Source organism: Rattus norvegicus, chromosome 17 (genome assembly GCF_036323735.1).
Source record: "Rattus norvegicus strain BN/NHsdMcwi chromosome 17, GRCr8, whole genome shotgun sequence".
NCBI classification, from domain to species: domain Eukaryota; kingdom Metazoa; phylum Chordata; class Mammalia; order Rodentia; family Muridae; genus Rattus; species Rattus norvegicus.
This window is the reverse complement of record NC_086035.1, coordinates 50,434,764-50,455,182: the sequence shown is the minus strand read 5'-3', so window position 1 is coordinate 50,455,182 and position 20,419 is coordinate 50,434,764. Positions and strand designations below refer to the sequence as shown.

At 41.4% G+C, this 20,419-nt stretch overlaps 1 protein-coding gene across 5 annotated transcripts in view; it reads left to right on the top strand.

Annotated features, from left to right (window-relative positions):
- The window catches only part of Amph (amphiphysin), a 243,566-nt gene extending 223,401 nt beyond the window's left edge, over window positions 1–20,165 (top strand). For all 5 annotated transcript variants that reach the window (XM_039096041.2, XM_063276719.1, NM_022217.2 and 2 more), the window contains 4 exons: window positions 4,284–4,478; window positions 5,662–5,925; window positions 8,515–8,616; window positions 18,979–20,165. In XM_039096041.2, coding sequence (XP_038951969.1) covers window positions 4,284–4,478; window positions 5,662–5,925; window positions 8,515–8,616; window positions 18,979–19,086 — 669 coding nt within the window. In that variant the 3' untranslated portion in view covers window positions 19,087–20,165. The remainder of the gene's footprint in view (window positions 1–4,283; window positions 4,479–5,661; window positions 5,926–8,514; window positions 8,617–18,978) is intronic.
- The last annotated feature ends 254 nt before the right edge of the window (window positions 20,166–20,419 follow it).

The following is a 20,419-nucleotide window of genomic DNA, read 5'->3' as shown; positions in this document are numbered from 1 at the left end:
TAGACTCATTCCTCCTTCATCAATTAAAAATCAAGACAGTGCCTCCACAGACATGTCAAAAGGCCTATCTGATCCAGGCAATTCCTCTGTTATGGCTTTCTTCTAAGCTATGTCAAGTTAATTAAAACCAACTAGGACACCAACTAACCTCGTCTTGATTTCTATTTGTTGCAAAATTTGCTATTGATGAGGAGAGACTTTGTGATATGGTTGCTAGTTCCAGAATAGTACAGAAAATAGGAAAAGTTACTTAAAGTATGGTATTCTGACTGTATAAGGGGTGACTTCATGGCACAATGGCAGCATGTCTGACTCCAAGTGCATAAGGATACATATCAACTGCTTGAAAGCATGCTTAGCATGCTCTTCAAATATTGGTGGCTTGAGAGCTAACAATGGATTCGTGTAGGCTGTGCTCAAGTTCTAAAGATTGCTACAGACCTTGGGTGCATATTAGTTTGACAAAAGCACAGAATTTGGACAGTCTGTTCCAAACCTTTTCACTATTCGAGCAAATTCCTTGAGCTCTTTTCATCATAGTTAACTCCCAGGAAATGAGAATAAGCTACAATAGAAATATTAACAGACTAATATGCAATAAATGCAAATCTTCTGTGACAGCACCTACAGAATGCTACATTCACCATCAAAGCTGGTTCCTTACCCAAGCTACAGGGTGGACATAGATTGAAAACGGCAGGAGTCATCTGTCTGTGCATCAGGGTTATTGTTCTTTAGAATCAGAATAAACTAGAAAGCCTGGAGCTCAGTGGTCTTTCCATCAGCTGTCTTTATGAAGCAAACATCAGGAACTTTGCCATATATGACTCCAGCATAAGCCATCCCGCAGTTACCAGATTGTGTCACGTATTTAGAATGTGCAGTGTATACTTCTTGTAGACTTCACTTATCATTGTCATTTATGCCAGAGATAATGTAAATAAAATAACTGAGCACATGCAGATGGATTGAGAAACCAAAAACCACTAAAACACCATAAAAAACATTCTATCAGTTCTATTGTAATCAGCATTGATGACATAAGGGAATTCTGACAAAGACCATCTGAGTTTCCCAAGTGCTATATTTTCAAAATTTAAGCTATGACCAGGAGGCTGTTCCATAAGGGAAATCATAGAAGTGACTGAAGCAATGGCAGAGCCTACAATGATTGATGATTGAGTATGGAGGAGTCTTCCAACAGCTGGTGGTTTATTCCCTGGATCTCTGGAGGGTCTGGTTGGTTGACTTTTATTTGCCATCCTCTTATTAGGTTCCTTTCATGTGACAGAGCCATCTGCTGGTGGCTGGTGTCACTGCAATGTTGGAGCCAGAACCAGAAGATTCTGTCAAACCCTGTTCTTATCACTCAGCCAAAGATATACACTATAATGTGTATATCTTGCGATAGTAAAATAGGATACAGCCCACAGACAGACAGACAGAAACTTATCATGCATAAGCTAATGATGCTGTTTGCATCATATGAGTTTTACAATTTCCTTTGGTCTTTCTGTTGAGATGGATAGGTGGTTAACAGTGCTCGTTGTCTTTCCAAAGGACTCCAGTTCAGTTTCTAGCACCCGGTTGGGTGCCTCATATCCACCTGTAATTCCAGTTCCAGGAGACCTGATGCCCTTTTCTGACCTCCACGGAAATCTGCACACATGTACACATAAAGACACAATCACACATATATATTAGTAAAATAGAACAAATCTTAAAACAAAACATAAAATTACCTTTGGCAATACCATTAATATGCCATAAAATTAATATACTTTCTTCTAAAGAAGTAACATTAATTCACATAAAACAATACCAATTACTAATGAATGATATGTGCTGCTCAGAACATATATGCATGAAAAAATTTATGTAAGTGGAGGTACATGTTATGAAATGCAAATGCATGCTTTTTAATCTATAGTATTATGTGTCTGTCTGTCTGTCTGTCTGTCTCTCTGCGTGCATATGTGACTGGTTCGCCATTCTGTTGGCATGTATTTAGAGTCCATCTTGTTCAAAGATATTGAACTATTTTTTCTTTCTGGAGCTGAGGACTGAACCCAGGGCCTTGCGCTTGCTAGGCAAGTGCTCTACCACTGAGCTAAATCCCCAACCCCCAAGATATTGAACTATTGAAATCATCGGATTGGTCATAGGTTTAACTCTTTTTCAAGGCAAATGAAAAGCAAAAATAACAGATTTATGGCTAGACAGTTTGTTTACCCCATTCAAGTCCATGACTCACTTCATTCATATCATATGTATGAACAGTTCCAGTGTGGAAGAGCACTTGCTAGGTCTCAATATCCTAGTGAAAGTCTATTCCCTCCCTCTCTCCAGTCTTCTCTTCCTTTTATAACAATACCTGGCACTAAAACTAGGGTCTCAGCTGGGAGCACTCTACCACTGAGTTCCATCCCAGACTAAAATTGCTGATTTTACCAACACCTAAATCAATGAGCAAGTGCTCTCTCTTCTTCCGAAAATTGAGATTAATTCCTAGGTTGTTACTAATTGTACTTTTTTTTTTTGACAACAGTGACAACATCTATAAAGAACATCACTGTTTACTTAAAATGGGAAGTATAATTTACATTTTAAATTTTTCTTGTTCTTGGACTTTTCAGTCATTCACTGGAACAAAGATCTTCATATAACCTTTAACTCATTTTAATTAACTATCAGCATTTAAATCCATTTAAATTAGTATCAGCTACTGTTCATACAACAGGATCATTTTTTAGTCCATGTATTTAATAACCGTGTAAGAATAAAGAAAAAGGGACAACTGGCTGCATTTGCATAGTAGAAGATTCTTTCGTGAGACCTGGATGTTTCTACAAATATGAGTGACATTTCATGATGTGTCAAATAATATTTACCCACAAAGTGAAATTTGATATTTAGAAAAAGTGCTTCATAAAATATTTTTATAATTTTTTAATTATTTTTATGTACTTTGGTGTTTTTTTCTGCTTGAATATCTGTGTGAGGGTGTCAGATCTTGGAGCTACAGACAGTTGTAAGCTTCCATTTGGGTGCTGGGAATTGAATCCGAGTCTTCTGGAAGAGCAGTCGGTGCTCTTAGCTACTGAGCCATCTCTGTAGCCACATATGGAAGATTATTTTAAGAACTATAGTAGCTGTGACTTTGAGGAAGAAGAGAGCCCTTAGAGAATACCGTGATGAGTGCCTCTGTGACTTGACATTCTATACCACATTTGTGATGCACATAAGTGCTACTCCCCACCCCTACTTCAGAAGTCGGGATTGAGAGCCAATCTCCTGACTTAACGCAGTGAACAGCAGAGAGCTGATTCAGGAAAGGAAAGCACCAACTGATGTTAACCCCATCAGAATGTCCTGGGTATACTATATAAACTTGTTCTTAACACTCTTTCTCAATAGTCCTCTTTTTCCTACCCTCTGGAATCAGGTCTGCTATGCTGATATTTTTAGAGTCCTAATAAAGGCTAGACTCAACCATTTTGTCCAAATTTAAAACATAATGGTGCCTCCTTTATTTCATCAGCACACATTCTAAATACTACTGAAAACTTTTATCAATTTTGCTTCCCTTAGTAAAGACCCAGAGTCTGATTTGCCATTTTCCTAGCCAGCAGATGCTCCATGGGCATTTATATATTGCTGATGTGTATTGGATTTTGAAGCCATTTCCCCTCATCCTCTAGTGTTCTTTGGGGGAAACCCCACCGTCATTCCCATTCCCTGAAGGTGATTCACTATGAAGCCTCATCCACACAGATGTGGAGACCATCACAAAGTGCAGCCATCCTGATTGTGACTGCTTGATGGGTCGTCATCCCACTGTGGTGTTCCTCCATGAGCCAGGCCTCAAGGAACCCAGTTCTCTTTGGTGTTTTAAGAGGTGCTCCCTAATGCTCAATCCACTGTTGTCTGCTTTCATGCAACAGCAACAACAACAAAAGATAGCCTCTTGAGAAAGATCCACCCACCAGTTAGCAAAATCCTCTAAAGAATGGTATATGTCACCTGTTCCAATGCCATCCACCATACCTGGCTGAAGGGAAAGCTAAGGGATGCAGAATCCATATCATTCTGCTCTGAGGATGCTCTGAGGAAGAGTGAGCTCCAAGCAGTTTCTGTTGCCCCTGACTTCTGGGATTTTATTTCTGACAAAGCAGCTCAGTGCTGGGGGCTTTAGCAGTTGGGGAAGAATAGTGGAGTGGGCCTGAGGCCTTGTAGAGGCTCAGGAGACACGGGCATAGTGATTTTCCCTCTCCACCTTACAGATCCCTCCTGGAACTGATGCTGGTGAGACTGTGGGAACTGAGGGGTCCCCAGGGGAGGAAGCAGAGGCAGAGAAGGCAGCCCTACCTGCTGGAGAAGGCGAAAGTCCTGAGGGAGCCAAAATCGATGTGGAAAGCACTGAGCTTGCAAGCAGTGAGAGCCCTCAAGCAGCAGAGCTTGAAGCTGGTGCTCCTCAGGTAAGGGTTCCTTGAGAGACTTCTAATAAGAGGGCTATTTAGTGGGGTCTTTTCTGCTGGCTTGGTGTATGGAATAGACTTCCTATACCTGTGGCCAAAGCACAGAAAAGGAGGAAGAAGTTTCAATCACGATAGAGGAAATGAAGCACAGATAAGGAGTGTCTTTGGGTTTCTATTGCTGTGAAAAGATATCATGGCCACAGCTACTCTTACAAAGGAAAGCATTCAATTGGCTTCTAGTTCTGAGGTTTAGTTCATTACACTATGGTGGGAAGCATGGTTCCATGCAACAGGCATGGTGCTGGAGGAGGAGCTGAGACTTCTACTTCTGGGTCCACAAGCAGCAGAAAGAGACAGTGCACCACTATGCCTGCTTCTGAAACCTCTGAGTGACACACTCCCCACAGTGACACACTTGCTCCAAGGCCACATAAAGACACTCTTTATGAGTCTACGGAGCCATTTTTATTCAGATCACCACAATGAGAAAATCCACAATAGAGAGAGGAAGGAAGATTGCGATAAAAATGATAGAGCTATTTGAGTTATAATTGTCCCCCAAAGGCTTAGCCCAGGGCCAGCCCTTGCTGGGAACTTGATGTAAGTAGTGACTCTGAGTTACTATTGTCACTATTTCATGTTGATCATTATTAGAGCATAGCAGATTCCCTAGAGGGCTTCTCTCATCGATGCTAATCCCAGTTTTCAAGGAAACAGTCAGATGAGCCCACACAGGAAGTTAGAACTGGTTCTGGTTTCTCCTGCAGCAATCAAAAAGATCACATGCCAGGCCCCAAGGATAATGAACAGCCATTGCAGAGTGTGACAGCAACAGGAAGTCCTCCCTTGTGTTTTCTTTTCAGGATAGCTTCCTACCCACTCTGGGCAGACCCTCTCCCTTTTCATCCTCCCACCACTGTGGAATTGCTCATAGAATCCTCCATTTTCCAGGAGTGGGACTGCTCAAGGATCGAGATAGGATTCTCATTAAGTGTTTAGTACTCAAGAGAGACAGTGAAAAAGTCAGGGCTAGGTCCACAGTCTGCAAACTTAGTGGGCTTGGAACTGCGGGTTAGTAGGATAGAGAAAGTGTGGGTGGCGGGGAGAAGAGACTGCCCTAAGAACAAACAAACACACCTATCCTTTCCCAGGTCGTGACACTGTCCACTTCTCTAACCACCAGGAAAAGGTCATCCCTTCTGTTGTCATAGAGCCAGCCTCCAACCATGAAGGAGAAGAACACCAAGAAACCACTACGGGTACTGAAACAAGGGAGGCCACTGAGGACGTGGCTCCCCAGGGCCCAGCCGGTGAGAAGCAGGAACTGGCTACAGAGCCCACGCCTCTGGATTCTCAGGCTGCTACGCCTGCACCAGCAGGTGCTGTGGATGCTTCGCTGTCTGCAGGGGATGCCGCTCAGGAACTGCCTCCTGGCTTTCTCTACAAGGTCTTTGTATTGTCACTTCAGAGTCATTGTTGTTTTAGTTTTCTTTGCATCACTTTCTGGTTTTCCAGTGTGTGGGTTCTGTTGTCATTGTCACCGTTGTCATCGTTTTGTCTCTTGTTTCTCACATCTGCTTTTTCTTTACCCTGACATCTCCCAGGAAAATGCCCCCAAGTCCATGCTTTGGGCAAGCAAGATGTACAGTAATACCTTCCCATGCCTCCTGCAGAGCTGAGTCTGTGTAGCCTGGCTCAGACCAGGCCTTTCAAGTCAAGCATACTTTATGTTTCATTAGGAATTGTCAAACAGACAGGAAACAGAGTCATGCAGTCCAAATGCAGAGTGAGGGACCAACAACAAGTCCAAAATCAAGTGTCTAAAGACACTGTGAAAAGGAAGAAAGAAACAAGCCTCCATTCCTGGGAAGAAAAAAGTTCTGGCCAGGAACTAAATAAAGCCTACTTACTGGTCAACAAAACAACAACAATTGCCCAACAACAACAATAATTGCCCAGAAAAGCCATTTACAGCCCAGGGTTGTGGCAGATAAGGTCCCCAGAAGAATCTGACTAGAAATTGTAAGCATTGTATAATTTGATAGTGTATTTCAAAACAGCCCTTGTTTTGGCTTGGTTGGTTCTTTCTTTTGCTGTCCTGAGTGCAAACTCAGAGCTTTGTGCATGCTAAGCTAGCATCCTGCCACTTTGCTACAAACTTTTGTCCTTTTTAATTTAGAGATAGGGCCTTGCTAAGTTTGATAGGCAGGTCTTTACCTTGTGAGCTTCTGCTCTAGTCTCCCAGACATCTGGGTGATGGGCACAGACCACCTTGCCTGGATACCCATTTTTATTTTAAAGTGTGTGTGTGTGTGTGTGTGTGTGTGTGTGTGTGTGTGTGTGTGTGTGTGTGTGCGTGCGTGTAGGTTAAGTATAGGTACGTATAAATAATCTGTTCATAAGAATGGGATTGATCCATTCTCTGTCCCTCCTTTAGAGGGAAATTGCCACTTTGTACTGGAGGGTGATAGTGATTAATGTGGGCAAAATAACTAAACATATGGGTTAATGTTGGGGTTAAAAACCTGGTTAGTTGTTTAAGCAGTGCATGTAAAATCAGGAAATTGTGCTAGGCAAGGCTGAGACATGACGGACCCATGCTTAGCTTTCCAATCACTGCAGTGTGACCCACAGTGCCCTTCTCAACCCTTCCCTGGCCTTCTGCTCTCATGCATGAATTAATTTTTGGATAACAGTCAGTTATAGCTCTGATAGTTTTTATTGTACACAGAAAATGCATATTTTAAATGTTGACTGCTTCATCTTGAATGTGCAGGTGTTTTTAAGGAATCAACATAGGAGAAATAAAACTGGCCAGGAGTAGAGAGTCCCTCAAGCTGAGGCATGTGGTATTGTATGTTAGCCTTTATGCTTTTCCCATAATATAAATCTGAAAAAAAATTAATGCAAAGGAAAAGCAGGCTGCTATGGTATAATGTGTTAATAGAAAAGGATGAAAATGTATTTTTAAAAAGCCATTTGTTTAATTAAATATTAATTCTTATATAACATGCAAATGGTGGTTTGTCTTGTTTTTCATTATTTAAAACAGCTTTTTAGCCTAGCTTGTTTAGTTCAACTTAAACAGTCATCAGTAGCAATAAATAGCTAATGAAAACTAACAGCCTAAAGTTCAGCTACTGTATATTGCACTTAATTAATAAATATAGATACAAATGGCCTTGTATAGGTCAGTAAGAAGCAAGGGTGTTTTCCTCCCCTTGAGATTTATGTTTGCCTATTTTATGATATTAAATTTATATTATGATGTGAAAATGCTGGATTCTAGGTCTTTAGAAAGACAAATAATCCATTTAGCCTACAGTGGGAAGTTCAAAGAGCACTGCCCCTGGCTCTGCTCTGGCTGCATGCAGATGCTATCTTGTGAGAAGAAATGGTCACATGACACAGAAAGCCAGAGTAAGGAAAATCTCAAATCTCACTCTCTCATTTTCTTTTTGGAGAATAAACCATGGTCCTATGAGAAACCCATTAATTCTTTTGAAGGCATTACCCCAGTGACCCACCACTACAGCCCTTGTCTTGCTGTTTTCCATGCCTCTTACTACCCGAAGCCACAAAGAACGTCCGCAGCAAACCACACCCCATGCATGGCAGCATTCCAATACATATCTTCATCCTTTATGTACTAGGAGAAAGCTTCTAGCAGTGTCTGCGTGATCTTATTGGGAGCTATGATGTTCCCCCTTCCTTCCTTCCTTCCTTCCTTCCTTCCTTCCTTCCTCCCTCCCTCCCTCCCTCCCTCCATCCCTCCCTCCCTCCTTTCCTTCCTTCCTTCCTTCCTTCCTTCCTTCCTTCCTTCCTTCCTTCCTTCCTTCCTTTCCTCTCTTTATTTTGAAGCAGGGTCTCACTGTGTAGCCTGCAGCCCTTGCTTGTCTGGACTTAATAGTGAGCCCAAGCTGGCTTGAAGTCATGACTAGTGTCCTGCCAGACTCCTGGGTGCCAGGGTTACAGGCAGAGTCAGCACACTCAGCCTCTTTCTAAAAGTAACTAATTCCTTTTAAATATGTTGCAGGTGGAAACTCTGCATGACTTCGAGGCAGCGAACTCTGATGAACTTACCCTACAAAGGGGTGATGTGGTGCTCGTGGTGCCCTCAGACTCAGAAGCCGACCAGGTAATGTAAAGACTGGAAGGTGTGTCCAGCCATATTGAACATGTCGAGGGTCAGCTGGACAAGGGACTTCCTGTAGCATTTCTGTTTTCTAACATGCTGCTACCATAAGGCTCAAAGTGAGTCTTAACTACTGGAAGACTCCCCGGCCCCAAAGTGAGACACGAGAATAGAGTTCGATGCAAACGAGCAAATGAAAGAGGTGTATTTTCTGGTGCGTCAGGGTCGACCTTCAATCAGCCCCTCATGGCAACGCCTGGAAAGTGACCCCAAATGACTATAACAAACAGTTTTTATACTTTTTAGGGGTACAGGTTACATCAACAAGGTTATAGTTTAAACTTATTGGCTAAACATATTGACCTTTGGATCTATTGGCTAGCAAGCATATGACATGCATTCAAACTCTATCTGGGACCAGAGGGTCAGGTGACTATTAGTCAGTACATTCTGTGGTTTTTCGAGAATGTCCCTGCTCCTCCCAAGAACTGCGAGTGGAGAATGGAACTTGGCCTAGCCTTGACCTGAGGCAGGAAGCTGGTATTTAGCCTAATCTTGACCTGAGGTGTAAAGCTGGTGAAAGCCTTTAGAGTCCTTCATAGGAACTCCATAACCTACCTACTTTCTACCAGGCTCTTAATAGCTCTTACACTTCAGTAAGTACTAGAGTCCTTCAATGTAATAGATGAGTTTAACAATGATATGGTGTGTGTGTGTGTGTGTGTGTGTGTGTGTGTGTGTGTGTGTGATTTCCTACTTGGGATTCATTTTGCTTCTTTGACTCACAACATTGTATTTTTCAGTGTATGGAAAACTATCAACTACTCACTCTTTAATTCTTTTCTTCCTCCTTCTTTTTCTTCTCTGTTTCTGAATTTATAATTCTATTATGTTCAAAGTTAATGCCTGACAGCCTGACTTTTTAAATTGATATATATTTCACCGTGATAGTCTGGATGGGGAATTTATTAGAATTCCTCTGTTGCTCTGTGTTTTTTAAGTTTATGCAGCAGCCATACCAGCACACTGCACATTCTTTCTGCCACTCCTCTGTTATCCTTCTATTTAGTATCCATTTCCTTGCTAAAATTTCCCCTCTACTGTCTCATAATCACTGTCTTTCAACTTAGATACTTGAACAAACTTATAATAACTGATTCAGTATTTCTTTTTTTTTTATTAACTTGAGTATTTCTTATAAACATCTCGAGTGTTATTCCCTTTCCCCGTTTCCGGGCAAACATACCTCTCCCCCCTCCCCTTTCTTATCAGTGTTCCCCTCCCCATCCTCCCCCCATTGCCGCCCTCCCCCCAACAATCTAGTTCACTGGGGGTTCAGTCTTAGCAGGACCCAGGGCTTCCCCTTCCACTGGTGCTCTTACTAGGATATTCATTGCTACCTATGAGGTCAGAGTCCAGGGTCAGTCCATGTATACTCTTTAGGTAGTGGCTTAGTCCCTGGAAGCTCTGGTTGCTTGGCATTGTTGTTCATAAGGGGTCTTGAGCTCCTTCAAGCTCTTCCAGTTCTTTTGCTGATTCCTTCAACGGGGGTCCTATTCTCAGTTCATTGGTTTGCTGCTGGCATTTGCCTCTGTGTTTGCTGTATTCTGGCTGTGTCTCTCAGGAGCGATCCACATCTGGCTCCTGTCAGCCTGCACTTCTTTGCTTCATCCATCTTGTCTAATTGGATGGCTGTATATGTATGGGCCACATGTGGGGTAGGCTCTGAATGGGTGTTCCTTCTGTGTCTGTTTTAATCTTTGCCTCTCTATTCCCTGCCAAGTGTATTCTTATTCACCTTTTAAAGAAGGAGTGAAGCATTCACATTTTGATCATCCGTCTTGAGTTTCATTTGTTCTAGGCATCTAGGGTAATTCAAGCATTGGGGCTAATAGCCACTTATCAGTGAGTGCATACCATGTATGTCTTTCTCTGTTTGGGTTAGCTCACTCAGGATGATATTTTCCAGTTCCAACCATTTGCGTACGAATTTCATAAAGCCGTTGTTTTTGATAGCTGAGTAATATTCCATTGTGTAGATGTACCACATTTTCTGTATCCATTCCTCTGTTGAAGGGCATCTGGGTTCTTTCCAGCTTCTGGCTATTATAAATAAGGCTGCGATGAACATAGTGGAGCACGTGTCTTTTTTATATGTTGGGGCATCTTGTGGGTATATGCCCAAGAGAGGTATAGCTGGATCCTCAGGCAGTTCAATGTCCAATTTTCTGAGGAACCTCCAGACTGATTTCCAGAATGGTTGTACCAGTCTGCAATCCCACCAACAATGGAGGACTGTTCCTCTTTCTCCACATCCTCGCCAGCATCTGCTGTCACCTGAGTTTTTGATCTTAGCCATTCTCGCTGGTGTGAGGTGAAATCTCAGGGTTGTTTTGATTTGCATTTCCCTTATGACTAAAGATGTTGAATATTTCTTTAGGTGTTTCTCAGCCATTCGGCATTCCTCAGCTGTGAATTCTTTGTTTAGCTCTGAACCCCATTTTTAATAGGGTTATTTGTCTCCCTGCGGTCAAACTTTTTGAGTTCTTTGTATATTTTGGATATAAGGCCTCTATCTTTTGTAGGATTGGTAAAGATCTTTTCCCAATCTGTTGGTTGCCGTTTTGTCCTAACCACAGTGTCCTTTGCCTTACAGAAGCTTTGCAGTTTTATGAGATCCCATTTGTCGATTCTTGATCTTAGAGCATAAGCCATTGGTGTTTCATTCAGGAAATTTTTTCCAGTGCCCATGTGTTCCAGATGCTGCCCTAGTTTTTCTTCTATTAGTTTGAGTGTATCTGGTTTGATGTGGAGGTCCTTGATCCACTTGGACTTAAGCTTTGTACAGGGTGATAAGCATGGATCGATCTGCATTCTTCTACATGTTGACCTCCAGTTGAACCAGCACCATTTGCTGAAAATGCTATCTTTTTTCCTTTTGATGATTTTGGCTCCTTTGTCAAAAATCAAGTGACCATAGGTGTGTGGGTTCATTTCTGGGTCTTCAATTCTGTTCCATTGGTCGATCTGTCTGTCTATGTACCAATACCATGCAGTTTTTATCACTACTGCTCTGTAATACTGCTTGAGTTCAGGGATAGTGATTCCCCCTGAAGTCCTTTTATTGTTGAGAATAGTTTTAGCTATCCTGGGTTTTTTGTTATTCCAGATGAATTTGCAAATTGTTCTGTCTAACTCTTTGAAGAATTGGATTGGTATTTTGATGGGGATTGCATTGAATCTGTAGATCACTTTTGGTAAAATGGCCATTTTTACTTTATTAATCCTGCCAATCCATGAGCATGGGAGATCTTTCCATCTTCTGAGGTCTTCTTCAATTTCTTTCTTCAGAGTCTTGAAGTTCTTATTGAACAGATCTTTTACTTGCTTGGTTAAAGTCACACCGAGGTACTTTATATTATTTGGATCTAGTATGAAGGATGTCGTTTCCCTAATTTCTTTCTCGGCTTGTTTCTCTTTTGTGTAGAGGAAGGCTACTGATTTATTTGAGTTAATTTTATACCCAGTCAGTTTGCTGAAGTTGTTTATCAGCTTTAGTAGTTCTCTGGTGGAACTTTTGGAATCACTTAAATATACTATCATATCATCTGCAAATAGTGATATTTTGACTTCTTCTTTTCCGATCTGTATCCCCTTGACCTCCTTTTGTTGTCTGATTGCTCTGGCTAGAACTTCAAGAACTATATTGAATAAGTAGGGAGAGAGTGGGCAGCCTTGTCTAGTCCCTGATTTTAGTGGGATTGCTTCAAGTTTCTCTCCATTTAGTTTAATGTTAGCAACTGGTTTGCTGTATATGGCTTTTACTATGTTTAGGTATGGGCTTTGAATTCCTATTCTTTCCAGGACTTTTTATCATGAAGGGGTGTTGAATTTTGTCAAATGCTTTCTCAGCATCTAATGAAATGATCATGTGGTTTTATTCTTTCAGTTTGTTTATATAATGGATCACGTTGATGGTTTTCCGTATATTAAACCATCCCTGCATGCCTGGGATGAAGCCTACTTGATCATGGTGGATATTTGTTTTGATGTGCTCTTGGATTCGGTTTGCCAGAATTTTATTGAGTATTTTTGCGTCGATATTCATAAGGGAAATTGGTCTGAAGTTCTCTTTCTTTGTTGGGTCTTTGTGTGGTTTAGGTATAAAAGTAATTGTGGCTTCATAGAAGGAGTTCGGCAGTTCTCCATCTGTTTCAATTTTGTGGAATAGTTTGGATAATATTGGTACGAGGTCTTCTATGAAGGTCTGATAAAATTCTGCACTAAACCCGTCTGGACCTGGGCTCTTTTTGTTTGGGAGACCTTTAATGACTGCTTCTATTTCCTTAGGAGTTATGGGGTTGTTTAACTGGTTTATCTGTTCCTGATTTAACTTCGTTACCTGGAATCTGTCTAGGAAATTGTCCATTTCCTGCAGATTTTCAAGGTTTGTTGAATATAGGCTTTTATAGTAAGATCTGATGATTTTTTTGAATTTCCTCTGAATATGTAGTTATGTCTCCCTTTTCATTTCTGATTTTGTTAATTTGGACACACTCTCTGGGTCCTCTCATTACTCTGGCTAAGTGTTTATCTATCTTGTAGATTTTCTCAAAGAACCAACTTTTGGTTCTGTTGATTCTTTCCATGGTCCTTTTTGTTTCTACTAGGTTGATTTCAGCTCTGAGTTTGATTATTTCCTGCCTTCTACTCCTCCTGGGTATATTTGCTTCTTTTTGTTCTAGAGCTGTTAGGTGTGTTGTCAAGCTGCTGACATAAGCTCTTTCCTATTTCTTTCTGCAGGCACTCAGAGGTATGAGTTTTCCCCTTGGCACAGCTTTCATTGTGTCCCATAAGTTTGGGTATGTTGTACCTTCATTTTCATTAAATTCTAAAAAGTCTTTAATTTCTTTCTTTATTTCTTCCTTGACCAGGTTATCATTGAGTATAGCATTGTTCAATTTCCACGTATATGTGGGCATTCTTCCCTTATTGTTATTGAAGACGAGTTTTAGGCCGTGGTGGTCCAATAGCACGCATGGGATTATTTCTATCTTTCGGTACCTGTTGAGGCCCTTTTTTTGACAATCATATGGTCAGTTTTGGAGAAAGTACCATGAGGAGCTGAGAAGAAGGTATATCCTTTTGTTTTTGGATAGAATGTTTTATAAATATCTGTTAAGTCCATTTGGCTCATGACTTCTCTTAGTCTGTCTACGTCTCTGTTTAATTTCTGTTTCCATGATCTGTCCATTGATGAGAGTGGGGTGTTGAAGTCTCCTACTATTATTGTGTGAGGTGCAATGTGTGTTTTGAGCTTTAGTAAGGTTTCTTTTACATATGTAGGTGCCCTTGTATTTGAGGCATAGATATTTAGGATTGAGAGTTCATCTTGGATGATTTTTCCTTTGATGAATATGAAGTTTCCTTCTTTATCTTTTTTGATGAATTTTAGTTGAAAATTGATTTTATTTGATATTAGAATGGCTACTCCAGCTTGCTTCTTCAGACCATTTGCTTGGAAATTTGTTTTCCAGCCTTTCACTCTGAGGTAGTGTCTGTCTTTGTCTCTGAGGTGTGTTTCCAGTAGGCAGCAGAATGCAGGGTCCTCGTTGCGTATCCAGTTTGTTAATCTATGTCTTTTTATTTGGGAGTTGAGGCCATTGATGTTGAGAGATATTAAGGAATAGTGATTATTGCTTCCTGTTATATTCATATTTGGATATGAGGTTATGTTTGTGCGCTTTTCTTCTCTTTGTTTTGTTGCCAAGACGATTAGTTTCTTGCTTCTTCTAGGGTATAGCTTGCCTCCTTATGTTGTGCTTTACCATTTATTATCCTTTGTAGTACTGCATTTGTAGAAAGATATTGTGTAAATTTGGTTTTGTCATGGAATATCTTGGTTTCTCCATCTTTGTTAATTGAGAGTTTTGCTGGATACAGTAACCTGGGCTGGCATTTGTGTTCTCTTAGGGTCTGTATGACATCTGTCCAGGATCTTCTGGCCTTCATAGTTTCTGGCGAAAAGTCTGGTGTGATTCTGATAGGTCTGCCTTTATATGCTACTTGACCTTTTTCCCTTACTGCTTTTAATATTCTTTCTTTATTTTGTGCGTTTGGTGTTTTGACAATTATGTGACGGGAGGTGTTTCTTTTCTGGTCCAATCTATTTGGAGTTCTGTAGGCTTCTTGTATGCCTATGGGTATCTCTTTTTTTAGGTTAGGGAAGTTTTCTTCTATGATTTTGTTGAAGATATTTACTGGTCCTTTGAGCTGGGAGTCTTCACTCTCTTCTATACCTATTATCCTTAGGTTTGATCTTCTCATTGAGTCCTGGATTTCCTGTATGTTTTGGACCAGTAGCTTTTTCCGCTTTACATTATCTTTGACAGTTGAGTCGATGATTTCTATGGAATCTTCTGCTCCTGAGATTCTCTCTTCCATCTCGTATATTCGGTTGGTAAAGCTCGTATCTACAGCTCCTTGTCTCTTCTTTCGGTTTTCTATATCCAGGGTTGTTTCCATGTGTTCTTTCTTGATTGCTTCTATTTCCATTTTTAATTCCTTCAACTGTTTGATTGTGTTTTCCTGGAATTCTTTCAGGGATTTTTGTGACTCCTCTCTATGTGCTTCTACTTGTTTATTTATGTTTTCCTGGAATTCTTTCAGGGATTTTTGCGATCCCTCTCTGTAGGCTTCTACTTGTTTATTAATGTTTTCCTGTGTTTCTCTAAGGGAGTTCTTTACGTCTTTCTTGAAGTCCTCCAGCATCATGATCAAATATGATTTTAAATCTAGGTCTTGCTTTTCTGGTGTATTTGGATATTCCGTGTTTGTTTTGGTGGGAGAATTGGGCTCCTATGATGCCATGTAGTCTTGGTTTCTGTTGCTTGGGTTCCTGCACTTCCCTCTCACCATCAGATTATCTCTAGTGTTACTTTGTTCTGCTATTTCTGACAGTGGCTAGACTGTCCTGTAAGCCTGTGTGTCAGGAGTGCTGTAGACCTGTTTTCCTGTTTTCTTTCAGCCAGTTATGGGGACAGAGTGTTCTGCTTTCGGGCGTGTAGTTTTTCCTATCTACGGGTCTTCAGCTGTTCCTGTGGGCCTGTGTCTGGAGTTCACCAGGCAGGTCACTTGCAGCAGAAAAGTTGGTCTTACCTGTGGACCCGAGGCTCAAGTTTGCTGGTGGCGTGTTGCTTATGAGCTCTCTACGGCGGCAGCAACCAGGAAGATCTGCGCCGCCCTTTCCGGGAGCTTCCGTGCACCAGGGTTCCAGATGGTGTTTGGTGTTTTCCTCTGGCGTCAGAGATGTGTGCAGAGTGCAGTCTCTTCTGGTTTCCCAGGAGTGCCTGCCTCTCTGAAGGTTTAGCTCTCCCTCCCACGGGATTTGGGTGCAGAGAACTGTTTATCCGGTAGATCACTTCAGGTTCTGGTGGTGTCTCAGACCCAGCGGTCCTGCTGCTCTTGGGCCCTCCTCTACGGGAACCCAGAGGCCTTATACAGTTTCCTCTTGGGCCAGGGATGTGGGCAGGGTTGTGCAGTGTTGGTGGTCTCCTCCGCTCTGCAGCCTCAGGAGTGCCCACCTGACCAGGCGATGAGGTCTCTCTCCCACGGGGTTTGGGAGCAGAGAGCTGCTGCGGGCCGGGATCCGAGGCTGATTCAGTATTTCTAACTAAAGGATTCAGTACTTCTAGCTGACTCAGTATTTCTAATGGATTCCAAATATTTGGACATATGTAGGACTTAAGGGCATATTCCTGTCCATTGCCTTTTGTCCATAGGACATAGTTTACTAATATTGCCCTTGGGTCTGGTAACATTTCTATTTATACTGAATACAGTGAATGAACACTACACTGTAGGGAGCTAGAGTCTGTTTTCTATATCTAAAGGTTATTTAGCTTTGTTCCAACAGGCACTTAAATTACTAACTTATTACCCTAAATTTGTGGAAGATTGTTTGTTCTGCATTTTCTTAGAATATTTGTCTGCAGTCTTTTCATAAGTTCTTTTTCCTAGGGTGATATTTCTACCTCTAAACCATAAAGTGTTTTTAGGGGAGTTGTCTATAGAAAGCCTATAGTGTAGTTTTGCCGATTCTCCTAACTTGGTTTGCATTATTTTTAATATTTATTTTTCTTTTAAGCTTCATGTATGCATATGTGGCTGTGTGGGGATGTGAGCTGGGTGTCAAATGTCCTGGCCTGAATTACAGGTGGTCGTGGGCCATCTGATGTGGGTTCTAAGAGCCACTCAAATGCTTGGAGCCGAACTCTGGTGCTCACTCGTGTTCCCACTCTTAACCGCTGAGTCGCTTCTCCAGCCCCGCTCAGATATAAACTCCAAACTCCCCCTTTACTGGCAGTGCTGGAACTCTCTTGCTGTTCTCAGATATTTTACTATTGTTTCTCCCCTAGTTCTTGAAGTATCATTTATAGGTGCAGCCTAGGATTTAAGGAAAGTGCCTCTGTATACTTGGGGGATTCCTCTTTCCAGAACTTTCCTATCCACTAGTATATAGCTGCTCTTGTGTCTTCAAATTCTATGCTCCTGCAGCATACAAGAGTGAGGACAATCCTTGGGGAAAAGCTGTATTAGCCTCTTCTCACCCACAGTGATTCCCTACATTCAAGGGTTAAATATTCTATTTGCTTTTTGTCTTGGTGCCTTCAGCTAGCTCTGCACCTGATTTATATCCATTCACTTTATATAGACTATATTTTATAATCATATTTCACCACAAACAGTTGCCAATGTATAGATTCATTTATGCACATACACACGCATGGTTGTCTGAGTGCTTATTCTAGGCAGAGGCATTTATCCAGTACAAACTGTTCCACCATATTCAAAACTGGAAATTCTTCTCTACCACATATTTTAAGCAGTTCAACTTTAATTTTCCTTAGCTAAAGATTTATATCGCCTAATATCCTCCACTTTCCAGTTAAAGTTGTATTTCAGAGTAATGTGTTAGAATATATCTTCATTATGGCTTTGTGGATATCGCTTCTTATCTTTTGTTCTCCGTTGAAATGATTTAAAAATGCCTCGCTCTATTTGGTCTCATTAGATTTTGACTCACTCCAAATAGAATCCTGTGGGAGGGGAACTGACCTTTCCTCTGCACACTAGAGGCTTGGGGATTGTTTACTTATCTGTCCTTCATATAGATATAACTGTCCTTCACATAGGTGATATCGTAATTTGAAGGACGGCACCTTTCCTCATCAGCTAGACTATTATCAGTCAGTTTATTAGGGCGATTTTTCCTTGACTATTTTTGTGAGGTTTTTTATCTGTCTCTCCAAAATTGGCCTGTCTAAGTGCTCATATTTCTTGTCTTTTTAAGAATCATCAGTTTATAGTGTCTGATGATATCAAAGGGGATACATCCAACCTTTTCTTTAATTTTTGAGACCTCTTTTTTATCAGATGTACTTGAGTTTCATGGAGGACTGGTTCAGATTAAATCTGACCATCCCTCTTTGTAAGTGTCTGCCTTTCCTGCGTTGGTTAACATAATAAAGATAGTCATTTCTCACTGTTTTCCATGTAGTACATGCCTGTGCATGTTACCCCCTCCAGAGGGCAAAGAGCAGCTTGTAATTCTCAGTTATTGCAGTAGTCTCCCATTCTGTAGGTGGCCATCAGAGTCACCCATACTTCTCTGGCCTTTCTATGGCTAAATGGCAGAACCTATGAAAAAACAAAGCTCATTTAGAAAGAACATGTGTCTCCAGCAAGAACCCCACAGCCTCAACCATCCCTGTAATCCACATGGACGAGAAACATCAGATATCAGCAAGAGCAGCAACAGCAGTGTCAGCAACACTTGTCCAGCATTCAGTAGTGGGGAGCCTTCTACTTAGTGTTTATTGGGGATATGTGGTGTGAGCTCTGGGGCAGTGCTTTCCTATAAGAAAATAGCACCAGACATTTGGTGGCCATGTCAGCATTATTTTCTAACTTAACAACTTAAGGTGTTTGACCCTCCCTGCCAGCAAGAATCATTCTCTCACTCCTTAGTCCATTGTGAACCACAAGATGGTTGGATTCTTTGCTTACCATATTTTCATGTAAAATCTCTTTTCCTTAACAACTTATAACTCAGATAATGCTAATTAAATAGGCCATATAGAAAATTAGAATGTTAAAATTTACCTTCAGTTAAGTATGTATGATAATACATGACTCAAATTATTTCTCTTTAAAAATAATGTTTAAATGACCAAAATTTACAGTGTTTTATAGTAGTGTGGCATCCTGAGGTCACAGTACTAGCAGAATGGGTTATTGTGTAAGTTCTTAGCTCTGTGTACTCTGACATTTGCCTGACTCTGAAACACTGTTTTTGTCTTGCAGGATGCAGGCTGGTTGGTGGGGGTGAAGGAGTCAGACTGGCTTCAGTACAGAGACCTGGCCACATACAAAGGCCTCTTTCCAGAGAACTTCACACGACGCCGGGAGTAGGGCTGCAGATGTTGCAAAAGGGTCATGTGACTGGGTTTTTAAACCTTCATGAAATTCAGAGGAGTTCACTTTTGCTACTACACTCTTAATGACTGACAGACAGGTGCCAGATGAGGCTTGAGAAGACCGATCAATAGAGCATGTATGCAAAAGCTATAAGAGGGGAAAAAACAAATTAAGGAAAGAGTCCTTACTCTGTTCCCTGTGTTCAGTAGAGGTCTGTTTGTGCTTTGTCTAACCATGGACACTGGTACTTGATTCCCCTCCCACCAAATCTAAAGTAGCTTTCTCCAGACCAGACTTTGACTTCTTTGCATCAAGTGTGTGGTGTTGAGTGATTGCCCTGCAGATGTGATGAGTTATCCTGTAGTAAGACATTATCTTACTCCCTTGCCCGATGTGAGTGAGCACGTGCTCTCTTTTCCTTTCAAGTTTACTGCGATTAAAACTGAACAGCTGCAAACGTTCTTAACAGTCTTTTCCAATCACCTCTATATACATCTATACGGACACACAGTCGCACAAGCTAGTTCCCATGCCTGCTGGACCTATGTGTATGCAGATGGCTACATATACATAGCTGATTCCTTCCCTTTCCACTGTAGCTCTTCGCCTTCGTCATTGATACACGCATTGCTCTTATTCGTGGACATTACAGCTGCAGTTTTGCCTTGAGGCAAAACCACTCATCCCATTGCCAAAACAGTTAGTTGACAGTGTCTGTGTGTGTTGTGTGCAGTTTTCAGGATGATATAACAGATACAGTGTCTACGCTGCTGCCCCTTTGGAGAGAGCAGGGCCTGGTTGTATAGCTGCCCAGCTGCTCAGTCCAGTAAATCCATGGACCAGCAACTATGCAGTCATCATTTCTGCCTTTATATGATTGGCTGTATGAGGGGGCTAAAGAACCTATTTACAAAAGCTCCTATATACTTTCACATTCTATTTATGCAACTCATCTTCACAGATCATTCTAAAATGAACGAGGTGATGTATGCTGTACCACAAACCATCTGTAACAGTTGTGTTCTCAGTGCTGTGTCATTCCAAATAAATCTTTGGTAATCTCCAAGTTACAAGTACTTTTTCAAGAGTGGTTATTTTCTTCTTGAAATCTTGTTCCAGTGGGACAAGTTACTTTGGAGCAATTTATGCCTGAGTTGTTATTTGTGCAGATGTGTGCTTGCTCCACCTCTGGGTTGTGCTCCGTGGCCCTGCCTCACTTCCCCACCCCTCCATCCCAGTCATTGCTGGTTACTGGTGCTTCCTGGGAACCAGCAATTACTAGAGCGCAAATAACAGCTATGGGGAGACCTCCTTCTATTGCTGGCTG